At 34.5% G+C, this 12,199-nt stretch overlaps 1 protein-coding gene across 16 annotated transcripts in view; it reads right to left on the minus strand.

Annotated features, from left to right (window-relative positions):
- Nucleotides 1-12,199, minus strand: part of BLTP1 (bridge-like lipid transfer protein family member 1) — a 237,137-nt gene that overhangs the window by 118,069 nt on the left and 106,869 nt on the right. For all 16 annotated transcript variants that reach the window (XM_064285385.1, XM_064285382.1, XM_064285392.1 and 13 more), the window contains 5 exons: nucleotides 11,798-11,917; nucleotides 10,872-11,152; nucleotides 5,420-5,670; nucleotides 2,539-2,797; nucleotides 447-1,284 (listed from right to left, as the gene is read on the minus strand). In XM_064285385.1, coding sequence (XP_064141455.1) covers nucleotides 447-1,284; nucleotides 2,539-2,797; nucleotides 5,420-5,670; nucleotides 10,872-11,152; nucleotides 11,798-11,917 — 1,749 coding nt within the window. The remainder of the gene's footprint in view (nucleotides 1-446; nucleotides 1,285-2,538; nucleotides 2,798-5,419; nucleotides 5,671-10,871; nucleotides 11,153-11,797; nucleotides 11,918-12,199) is intronic.

Raw genomic sequence — 12,199 nt, forward strand, 5'->3', positions numbered from 1 at the left:
TTGGCTTTCCTAAAAAGCCATTTACAGAATATATCACAGAAGCAGACAATAACCACATCAATACTAAATAATACCTCAAGTATCAAGTGAGTGGAATTGGGTTTACAAGGAAGCAGCTATAGAGTAGTGGAAAGAACATAAGTTATTAAAAACAATTTCAAGATTTTATTTTTAAGACACAAAATATAAACTTCACAGAGAGACTTGATTCTAACTTTGCAGTATAATGTAGACACAAATTATATGTTAATAAATTAACATAGCGACATCAATCTGATATGCTTAAATTTGTAACACTCATCAACACCCTTGAGACCTACTGTAATACATGAAGCCATGACTTCAAAAATACTCTTTCAGAAAATTAACTAAATATCAGTTAGAGTAATTAAAAACCTATTTTCCTAAATAATTATATCAGTGGAAACTAATGACTTGGTTTATACCTTAAAAGTTGGAACAGAAAGCTGTTCAAATGATGTTGAACTTTCTTCACTGGTTGGTGTATCCAGGTCCAGGGGACGGTGCAATGAGGATTTAGAGGTTCTTTTGTTGGTTGGGTGCTTAACTGACCAATTAATTACCTGGAACTGAGTAAGGTAAGTCTGATAACAATTCATCACGGGTTGCTGAGAAGTGATCTGTTCACTTTCTACCGTTTTCTCACTTTCTACAATATATACATGTTCTATAAGCTCATCCTCTCCACCTAATGCAGAAACGAATGAAGCCTGGGAAGGATGAGTTTTGAACGGCAGACTTCGAGGATCCTGATTGCTTTCTCCATGGCCAGTAAGTGGTCCTTCCACACTGTGATACAAGGAACCCCTACTGTAGTCAATCTGCTGGGTCTGCTTTTTCTTCTTTTTTCTGCCTGGATAAGTTCCTGGGCCTTCATCACTGCTAATGGGCTCAAATTCTTCAGCTGCAGAAAAGTAGGCTTCACTATCAGCCATCGACATGCTGGAATCCATTGATCGATACTGATGAAATGAATTAGAGTCTGCTGACGGTGTGTATGGGAATGAACCGAAGCTTCTTCTTTGCTTTGGTGAGTCTAGTACATTCTCATCACTTCGGGAGACATCACTACTAAACTGGACTCCAACTGTAACAGGCTGCTTGTCCCCATAAAAAGCAGCAGTGAGACTTTTGGTACTTCCGAGTCGGGTGGAACATACAGAAGCTTGCCGTTTCAAGGGGGATCTAAGAGGAGACTGACCTACTGACTTATCCTGAGTGTTAGGAGACACAGGGCTGTTTGCTGAAACTTCTGTAGGAATACTAAAACAGAAAACAAAGCTGTTGCCATTTTCTGTACATCATGTAATGTAATCTAACTATAAATAGAAGTATCTACAAGATCCTCTTAGTAATAATTTATTTTCCAATGAAAGAAAAATCTTAAAATTCACACTATCCATAACAAAGTAGCAAAATAGCATGATATGTGTTCATATACCACAGAGTTCAAAAAATTGAGGCAGCTTATAACAAAGTAGCAAAATAGCATGATATGTGTTCATATACCACAGAGTTCAAAAAATTCTGAGGCAGCTTATAATACAATAAGAATGTAAAGAAACTCAGTGTATAATCTTCTTTCTATAATCCATGGACACTAATATATTTATCAGATTTTTCCCACATCCTTTTAAAAGCTTATCCAACAAAATATACCAAAGGCCTTTGAGTAAATGAGAGGGATGGAAGGAGAGGAAGAAGTCATATACTCCCAGTATTTGTGATTTTGGCAGAAATGCACTAGTGTCGTTTACTGTAGCAGAAGGTGAGAATGACAGGCATAAGGTCATGCTTTATACGTTGAGTTTGAGGTCTCCATGAAGCATCAAGTGGATATATCAAGCAGGTAGCTGAGTTTATGGGAACAAAGGTCTGGGCTAGAGTTTTATATTTAAAAGATGTTGGCTATAGATCATAATTGAAGCCAGAAAGTCATTGAGGCTGTCTAGGGAAATAGCATAGAATGAGTGGAGAAAGGGGGGCAGAACAGAGTCTTGTGGGATAACAACAATTAACAAATGGCTAGCTGTAAGAAGAGAAAAGAAGAAAGGGAAGAAAAAATGGAGGACATGGCAATGGAGACTAAGAAGAAACAGCTAAGGAGGTAGGATAAAAACTGGAAATGTGCTACCAAGCTAAGAGGAAACTGTGTTTCAAGAAGAAGAGTAGCCAGCCATTAAGGGGTAAAGAGGAGGACAAAAAAGTATCCACTAGACTGGAAGGATAATACGTGAATGTTAACAATCAATTGTTCTGAGTGGTAGGATGACAAGAAACATTTATTTTCTTTGTACTTTTCTATATTTTCCTAATATCTGAAATGAGAGTATAAATTACCTGTATAATTAGAAAAACAACAGCAAATTGACCTCATTTAAAAATATGGGAGAAGGTGAAGAAAAATATTTCTAAAGTGGGAGAATGCAGGAGAAAGAAGTGTTTCTTATCACAACTTTTAACAACTATAATCCTATCATGATCAGTTCAGTTTTCTAAACCTAAGTGAATACTAACCTTACTTGGCCATCATCTCTTTTTGTGCCATGTAAGAACTCTTTTTGAACCAAATGGTCATCAGCAACAGAAGAAGGGCTTTCCTTTTCTCCTGCCAATAAAGGCTGTACAGCGCTAGAACTACTATTCTCTTCTGAGGAAGACGATGAGCTATGAGATCGTAAAGGTACTTGAAGACTAAGGTGCTGGGTTTTTCTTTCTACTTCTATTCCTACTGACTTGTTTTCCCATTCTTTCCTTTTCATGCCATTCGCATTACCTAAATAAACAAAGAGCGGGTTAACATAAAATTTCAAAAGCAAATTTTGAAAAACGACAACTCAATTTTTTTAATTTCCTATTTTTAAGTATAAACATTTTTTTAAAAAGGTGCAAGAATCTAATTCACAGCAATATGTCTACATTAAGTATGGATCTAGAGTTCACACATAGTAATTTTCTTTTTTAAACCTTTTATTTGAAAATTTCCAAACTTAGAAAATCTGTTTTAAGAATAGTACAAATAACACCATAAAATATTTACTTAGATTTACCTGTTTTAAATTGTTGCCCCATTTATTCTATTTGCTCTATTTATATAATGTGCATAATACTTTCTGAACCATCTGAGAGTAAGTTGCAGGTATCGTGGCCTTTTTACCCTAGAGAATTAAATGCTTATTTCCTGAAAATAAAACCTAACTACTGTATGGTTACACTTAATATTAATTTAGTAAATTTAATATTGGTAATACTTTAATCTACCATGTGTTTTCCAATTTTCTCAATTGACTCAATACTGTCCTTTAATAAAAGCATATGTCCCCTCAGGTATAGGATCCAATCTAGGATCATGCATACATGTCTTCTTTCATTTTTAATGTTATAGAAAGACTGTAACATTTCCTCAGTCCTTCTTTGTCTTTTATGACATGAACATTTTTCAACAATATGGAAGCCTCCCTCACTTTTTTTTAAAGAATATTTCTCATTTTGGTGTTGTTTCCTTATGATTGCATTCAGGTTATCTTGGTCTGAATACTGTAAAAGTAATATCGCATCCTTCTCAAGGTATCACATCTGGGGACATGCAAGGAAAGTATTTTAAAGAATAGTGCTGGGTTTCTTGAACCTGGTTATGTTCAAAACCATTAGTGATTTAAAAAAAAAAATACACACAATCCATTAAATCAGAATCTGAGGATGGGGTTGGAACCTTTTTTTTAAAATTGTCCAAGAGTTACTTATGTATTTTTATTGTTGATTGAATGCAATTTCTCCACCATATACACTAAAATATAAGTTAAATGAGGGAAGGGATTGTATCAGCTTTCATTCACTGATGTATTTCCAGTGCCTCGAACAATGCCTGGCACACAGAAAACTTGGTAAATTTTTGTTGTTGTTGTTTTAAATGAATAAATGACTATTCAGCTGAAACAGACCACCACTGATTTAGGGTTTTACAAGAGCCTTGTATTATATAAATTTGGGGGAATATAAAAGTAAAGTTCTATAGTTGCCTAGATGCAAAAATTAATTCCTGCCCAAGCCCCCTCACATTCCTACCCCTCAGTCATCGCCTCTGTTACCCAGGTAAGGGTAAAGGGGAATCTTCCAGCAAACAAGTTACTGTTCACTGACATTCCAAGTAGACCCTCAGTTCCACCAATATGCCCTCTTTGATTCTATCCTGACACTGTACAACATCCATACTCAGCTCCTGGCAAGAACAATCAAAACTCAGATACTTAGAAAACAGGGATAATTCCAATCTTTCCTGACAAAAATCGATGGCAATGACAACTCATTCCTGAGGGAATCACCAGGAGGTAGAGATACTATTTTACAGTATAAGAATGATAATGTGCTTTGCTTTGCTCAGTGTTAGAGAGGGAGTTTAATGTTGTTCCCCCCTTTTTCACACCATGTATAAATCCCCTGTAGATTTCCTTCCTAAGAGTTTGTGATACTTAAATTTTTGATATGCAGACTGGAAAATCAAACAAAGTCTTTATAATTAGTACATGCTTATGTAATAATATTCATTGAAAAATCATTTAAACAGGAATTTGGCATATGTAGTCCCACTCTTTTCTCCAACAGCTCCCATACGTGAGAAATCAATATAATAAACTCTTAAAGCTAAAACTATTTCTTAGCTATTTTTTTTGTCTACCAACAAAAGGCAGAGCTAAGTTAATGTTTTCAAACATATGCAGTGAATATTGCATATAATTATTTAAGAACACACAACTAAGAAACCCAAAGGATAATCAATTTCTGAAGTCTTTAGAGAAATGACGCTACATAAATCTAAATCTATTTAAAGCCATCATTCACTGCTCATACCAAGCTAGTGTATTTATTTGCAAAGTTATCCCAGATAGACTAAGGAAGGGCCAGATTTTTCTCGTTGACAAGCTCAATTTCAGTGCCAGTGATCATTATAAAATATTTTGCAAAAACATTTGGTCGCATGGGGGCTGGCATTATAAGTATCACTAGTGATAAGTTTATTTACAAAAGTAAGCTGGTAAAGCAACTTTACCTTGAAGCACAGCTATTACTAAGTATATGCTGGAAGATGGGTTACAGGAAAATAATGATATATAAGGAAATATTTAGAATAAGCTTGGCTAAGAAAGTCAACCATGTCAACAATAGGAGACCCAAAGAGCAGACCTACTTTTGCCTGTGTAATTCTGAAAAACTCACTGATCCTACCTGGCTTTAGTTAAGTCACCTGCAAAACAAAAGTGAATTACACTGAATCCTACCCACAAGACTGTTCAAAAAATTAATGGGGTTGAACAAAGTAATACTGAACTTCTTTCAGGATGGTGTAGGGATGAAGATAATGAAAGGTCAGCACAAGTGACAAAATTACACATTTTTTTACCATCTATAATTTTAGGAATTTCTTTAGTAATAATCCATTCTCCGGGCTGAAGCAGAGACTGTCCATAATACATATCAGACTCTGCACTTGTACTTGAAAATGCAGAGCTACTGGAAGGTGTCAACTCTTCAAGCTTGAAGAAGTCTAGGCCAGTTACTGTGCCGCCAAAGAACCTGCAGCCACCAAGACAACCGCACTTGTTCCTGCACCTCTTATTCTTCAGAGTATCATCTGGCCACAAAAACCACAACCTAAAAGAACCCAAAACAAAAGACAACAACAAAAAACTCATTAAGAAATAAAACAATTTTTTGGCAGATAATTAACTAAATGTATGTTAACTGTTAATATTTTTTAAAGACAAGGTAAACACACAAAGGTTTATTTCTACTGTGATATTTCTTTTTAATCATTTTATCTTTCTTAAAAAAAAAAAGTCTTACCAAAGTGAGACGGAAATACGTAGGAACAACAATAATAATAAAGACATAGTATACGCAGACATAAAAACAAAAAGTTAGAAGATGTAAACATGAAAATCAGACAGGTAAACCCAGTTTAAAAACAGCAGTTAATATTCTCAAAAATACTAAAATTTTAAGACATTAATCTACAAGTAGACTAAACTATTAGTATGTATTTATTAAATTTAATAGATAACATCACTTTCAGCATTTCAGAGAATACTTCACTGACAAATTTAATGCACCAAAAATATTATAAATATGGGGCAACTAAGAAATTGTCTATCAATGAAACCAAAATAATATACTATTTTTTTATATTCTAGAGAAAAGAGTTATCTAGTTCCACTTCCTTATAAGGACTACAAACGAGATATAAGCAATAAAGACAATGGTAAAGAATGTATGTAAAATTCTTCAGGCTCTGTAAAATTGATTCACATACAAATTTTTGTCTTTAGTAACCTCTCTTCTTTCTTAAAAAAAAAAATTAGACACAAAAAATCACTGTTAAATCTGGAAGATATATCTTTAGTCCTTTTTTTGTCTTAAATAATAAAGCCACCCCATATTAACAGTCCATTTTTTTCCAGCATTTTCATGTGCATTATCTCGCTTAGAGGGAGACAGAATAGATATTATAATCTTCATTTTATATTTATCCATTTAACAAAAATTTACTGAACATATCCATTATGTGCCTAGTATCATGCTAGGTAAAACTGATATGGTCTTTATCCCTATGAAGTTAGCAATAGAGAGGCAAAGACAGGTCCTAGCCAAGAAAATATCTAATTATGACCTATGTTAAGTACTATAAGGTAAAGAACAGGAAGTTGTGAAAAAGAAAATGGGAAATCGTTAAGGGGGTAATATTTAAGTGAAAGATAAGATGGAACGAGTATATCAAGTTAGAGGTAGAACATCAGTTTAAAGAAGACAGCAAAAATATGTGAAAAGGCCTTAAGCTGAGGGAGACTCTGAGGTATTATTTCAATTAGATAATTATTAATTTCAAATCACTTCTCCATTTTAAAGAATCAAGATTTAGCCATTCAGCACCAATATTTTTAAGCACTACCAAAATAAAAGGCCCTATGTACTCCATAGAACACTTTGTGCAGCAAAAAGTTCAGTAGAAAGCATGGCTCTACAGTCAGCAAGACCTAGGTTCAAATTCCAGCTGTGCCACTCAACTAGCTAGAACTTTGGACCAATTAGTTAACATCTCTGAGCCTCAGTTTCCTCATTTATAAAATGATAGTGGAAAAAGTATAAAATGCTGTGAAAAAGTAGTCTGGGGCTTGAGAGAAAAAAATGTTACTGAATGCAAACACATCCCTTCCATATTAGTTAATATATAAACAGTCATATTAACAATTTAGATTAAATTGTGGACTTCTGGTTAAGCACAGAATATTGAACATAGAAGGAAAAAAAAAAAGACTGCTGTGAGGATTAAGTGATATAACATATGTAAAGTGAACGATACAAAATCTAGATACAAAATTACACGACAAATGTTAGCTCCCCTTCCCTGACTTGACATACAGGTAGCCCCTGGGTTACAAGATCTGTTCCTAACTGCATCTTTAAGTCTTCAAGTCAAATTTGTAGATGAGTTGGAACAGGTGCATGTGGTTCTTACTTAGCCTTACTTTTGGAAACCCTGGTGGTGTAGTGGTTAAGAGCTACTGCTGCTAACCCTAAATGTCCGCGGTTCAAACCCGCCAGGTGCCCCTTGGAAACTCTATGGAGCAGTTCTACTGTGTCCTACAGGGTCACTATGAGTCAGAATCGACTCGAGGGCAACAGTTTGGTTTGTTTTGTGTGTGTGCACGTGCGTGCGTGCGTGCGTGTGTGTGTGGCACATGCAGTGAAGGTGACTGTGAGGAAGAATTTGTTTCCACTAGTGGCTGGTTCAATCACTTCAAAGTGAGAGCAAATTTACGTAACAGTAAAGGGCAAGTAAGAGTTTGTCCAGAAATCAGATGTCCCTAACCCAGGGACTCCCTGTAATCCAATGCAGTTGGTCTCAAACTTTAGCTTGCATCAGAATCACCTAGAGAGCTTGTTAAACTACAGATTGCTTTGCTCCACCCACAGGGTTTCTGATTAACTAGGTCTGGGAAGGCTCTGATTAAGTAAATTTCTAACAATCTCCCAGGAGATGTTGATGCTGGAAGTTCTGAGACTACACTTTTAAGAAACACTCTAATTTAATGAAACTAATGATTTATGAGTCAGGTAGCTCTTCCAGTAGCATCAGGAATGAATATATCTTTTCTGAAAAACCCCTAGGAATCAAATATGCACAAAAGTGATTCCGACTCATAGCAACCCCATAGATTTTCCAAGGAACACCTGGTGGATTCGAACTGCTGACCTCTTGGTTAGCAGGCGTAGCTCTTAATCATTACATCACCAGGCTTTCGAAGATCATGTAGGGAGATGCAATCCACAAGGACCCTAAACATCCTGGCATGTTCTTGATAGGTATGCCCAGAACGCAAGGCTCAGACCACTCTTTACCTAGGCCATTTCGCAGAGCATGTTTGCGGCAGGCAACCTTGAGTGTGAGGAAACATCTCAGCCTAGAAAGAACTAGCTTGCTTCCACTTACTAGAAAAGCAGTAGGTTCCCTTAGCTCTGTGTTTCTCTCCTATAACACAAGTCACTGTGTGCACAGGCATCCATCCCTTTGTGTCACTTCCACAAGGTTTAGGGATAGTGTTGCCAGATTTGGCAAATAAAAATAAGTATGTCCTATGCAATATTTAGTCAGAATTGACTAGAAGGCAGTGGGTTTGGATTTTGGCACATACTTATACTCGAACATTATTTTTGCTTATCTGAAATTCAAATTTAACTAGAAAACCTGTATTTTATCCAAACCTACTTGAGAGGCACGGAAAACCTGTGCAAATATATATGAAGTTCTGGCTATTGCTTTTGTTTTGAGTAGTCCTTTCTACCCAGGAGTTTTGTATCTTCTCCCAACAAACATCTATGAAAACTGCCGCAGGCTGACTTGTTAGCTTACAAGTGGGACAAAATCCCATACTCTTCACAATTCTTGACAAACCAGAGCATTGAAAACAACTTAAGTGAGCAACCTGGGCCACTTCCTTAGCACCTTGCTCTACTACCTGACCTAATTAGACACAGGCATTTTGTTTACATTAACTGGCTACCTGAACAATAATTAACAAAAAAATCCAAGTTTTTCTTTAAAACAATATCCTCTACACATGAGCTTTCAAAGTCAGCTTTACAAAACATCAAGTCTCAAATTAACTTAGAAGATTAATACGATCTCAATCAAAATCTCAACAGGGTTTTTTCTAACCTGTAAAAATAATACCAAATTTCCTTTAAGAAGATAAATAGATGAAAATACCTATACATTTTGTGAAACGTGAAACTGAAGATGTACTAAGTATCATTTATTTTTCTCTGTATTTGGATAGATAGTTGCAAAAAAAAAACATCTATTTACAGCTTTACCTAGATTCATACACACATGCACGATCCAAATGGATTAGAGTTTTATGTTACGGAAAAAATAAATAAAACACATCAGAAATCCAAAAGACGTCACCTGATTTTTCTGAAGAGAAGCATTTTCTAAAAGTAGTAAGAAAAAAAATCCCAAAGGGAAAGACTAACATATTTGAATACATAAGAATTAAAATGTGTACATAATAAAAATTAAAAGACAAAAAAACTTGAAAATATTTCCAATAGGGATCGCAAAAAGGATAATAATCTATACAGAGCTCTTAAAAATTGGTGAGAAAAACAACAAAGCTCAATAGCTAAATGTATAGAGAACATAAACAGGCAATTCACAAATGAGGAAATCAAAGCATAAATTTATGAAAAAAGTATTCATCTCAGAATTAAAGAAATGAAAAACAAAACAAAGAGATACAACCTTTAAGTCATTATAAAACACTCAAAAGGTAGCAACGGTTCAGTGAGATGAGGACTCTCTTAAAAAGCCACAGAATATATAAACTGAAATCATCTTTCTGGGAAGTAATTTGGAAATGCATTATCAAAATTCTCAATTTTTAACCCAGTAAAACCCCCTTTTAGGAAACTATTTAAAGGAAATAATCGTAAAGTACGGGAAAAGATTTTATGTGCAAAGATCCTCATTACTATTATTCATAATAGCAAATTCAGAAATAATCTAAAAAATTAACATAAGGTTAATGATTAAGCAAAGCATGGTTTTATCTCTTCAGTGGAGTATTATCATTTGTTTAAAAGAATCTATAAAATAGTCAATCATGTGGGTAGACGCTTAGGATATGAATTTAATGAGAACGCATAGAACTAAAAAAATGTAACAACTGGATGATCTCAAACATAAGAAAAATATATTAAAAATAATGGAAATAAATATGAAACTCTGTATGACTGGATTAAAATAATTATTTACCTTTGTTTCTTGATAGTTTCCTATATTTTTAGAATAAGCATATATTTTAAAAGGCAGGTATAATCATTTCTTAAGGACCAATGGAAATAGGTCTATGTACCCTTATTCTTCCCTGCAATTCTGAAGGCCCAGAAAAGGAATTTTGTAGAGTACATGCTGGTAGTAATATGGGTTCTAGGAAAAATGAATTGGCAATGGACGGCTAGGGTGAGTGAGAAAGGATAGTGCTTTACAGTGTTATCTGGGAGCTAGTACTTTAAACTTGTTTCATTGTGGACATATACATAGTGTAGGCTTAGAAACACTTCAGAAATTAACGTTCCTTCCAGTAACCACACCATCACCAGAGGAGAGATACGTGATGTGTTTATTTAAATATCAGGTCTTCACATATCCCACTGAAACGTAGCAGCACAATCATATTAAGCCTTTATTTGAAATGTTCTTATTCCATTCCTAACAGCAGAATTTCTTCTATAATTATCTAGATTTACTGTCTTAACCCGTGACTGTTGCCATTCTTAAAATTTTCACTTACCTCTTAGTTCTGGCATCATGAATTTCTAAGAAATGTCTTTGTGCCTCATGTTTAGAATGATGATCAGCAGCTAATGCAATATCAACAGTAATAAGTCCTAAACTGGCTGACCCAGCTTCAAGCCAAAAGGCCCTCCGTAGCACAGCAGGCTGCAGTCCAACTCTGCAGTTGTTTAATTGCTCGATGTATTGTCTCACTTGAAAATCCTGAATTGCAGCACTGATTCCTTCCCCAACCGACTGATTGTGGAGATTACAGTTTGCAACCCGAATTGCACCCATCTAAAGTTGAATGAAGAAAATTAAACAAAATGTAATTTCTGTATCTTTAAGCAGCTTAGAATAAACTACAGAACAGGTGGTTCGTTTCATAAAAAGGTAAAGGTGGGCAGAAGAAAAAGAAAAAAGGGAAAAACTAAGAGAAAAGCAAAGAGGAAAACTGAAAAGATAAAGGCAACAACAGAAAACAAAAAATTAAACATTTAATAAGAAATAAAAGGAAAAGTCCAACAGAGAAGAAGGAAAGGTGGGTAGTAGTAAGATCACAGAAACGTAACAAGATTTAAACAACAACCCATAAAGCAGAGGTGACAATGTTTTCAGAAGCTAGGCAGGAAATATAAATGTGTAATATCTGAAGGCATTCAAAATCAAATTGTTTAAAAACACTACCAGTTTACATCCTTGCCATACATCTTACTAGTTTATAATTCTGTCATAAAGCAATGTTATAATAATTCAGTTAGAGGAAAAAAGTAAAAGTATGCTTTAAAAAAAAGAAACTAGAAGAGAACATAGGTAAATAAAAAACAGAAAGCCATCTCCTAAAATTCTGTAATATTCCATGCGAAGGCAAACTAATATAAATGTCTGTTATATTTCGAGAAACAGATGTTTAGTTTAATATAAAGGAAGAACTACCTTTACCTTTATATTTGTAGCACAGCCATGCTCCACAATATAAATATCAGCTCCATCTACTGCTAAACGAGTCATAGTGTATTTCAAGTCATCTGAAGTTGGACAAGGCCCAGGAATACAACTCAACTAAAATGAAAAGGAATTGATCATCACCAAATTATTATTTTGATAATTATGTATGCCTACTTATTTATTTCAATAAACAAACAAAATTCTGGTTACATGTATATATTATTTTTAAAAATCAATAGGTTAAATTTTATTTTTTTATAATAGCAAATGAAATCATTAGCAATTAAAGTGCTAACAATTTAATTAACAATCATAAGTACCCACGTAATCATTTTCATTCAAAAGGGTTAATATAATTGACAAAATACATATATAACTTGTTACTGAAATACAAAA

This window comes from Loxodonta africana, chromosome 5 (assembly GCF_030014295.1).
Source record: "Loxodonta africana isolate mLoxAfr1 chromosome 5, mLoxAfr1.hap2, whole genome shotgun sequence".
NCBI classification, from domain to species: domain Eukaryota; kingdom Metazoa; phylum Chordata; class Mammalia; order Proboscidea; family Elephantidae; genus Loxodonta; species Loxodonta africana.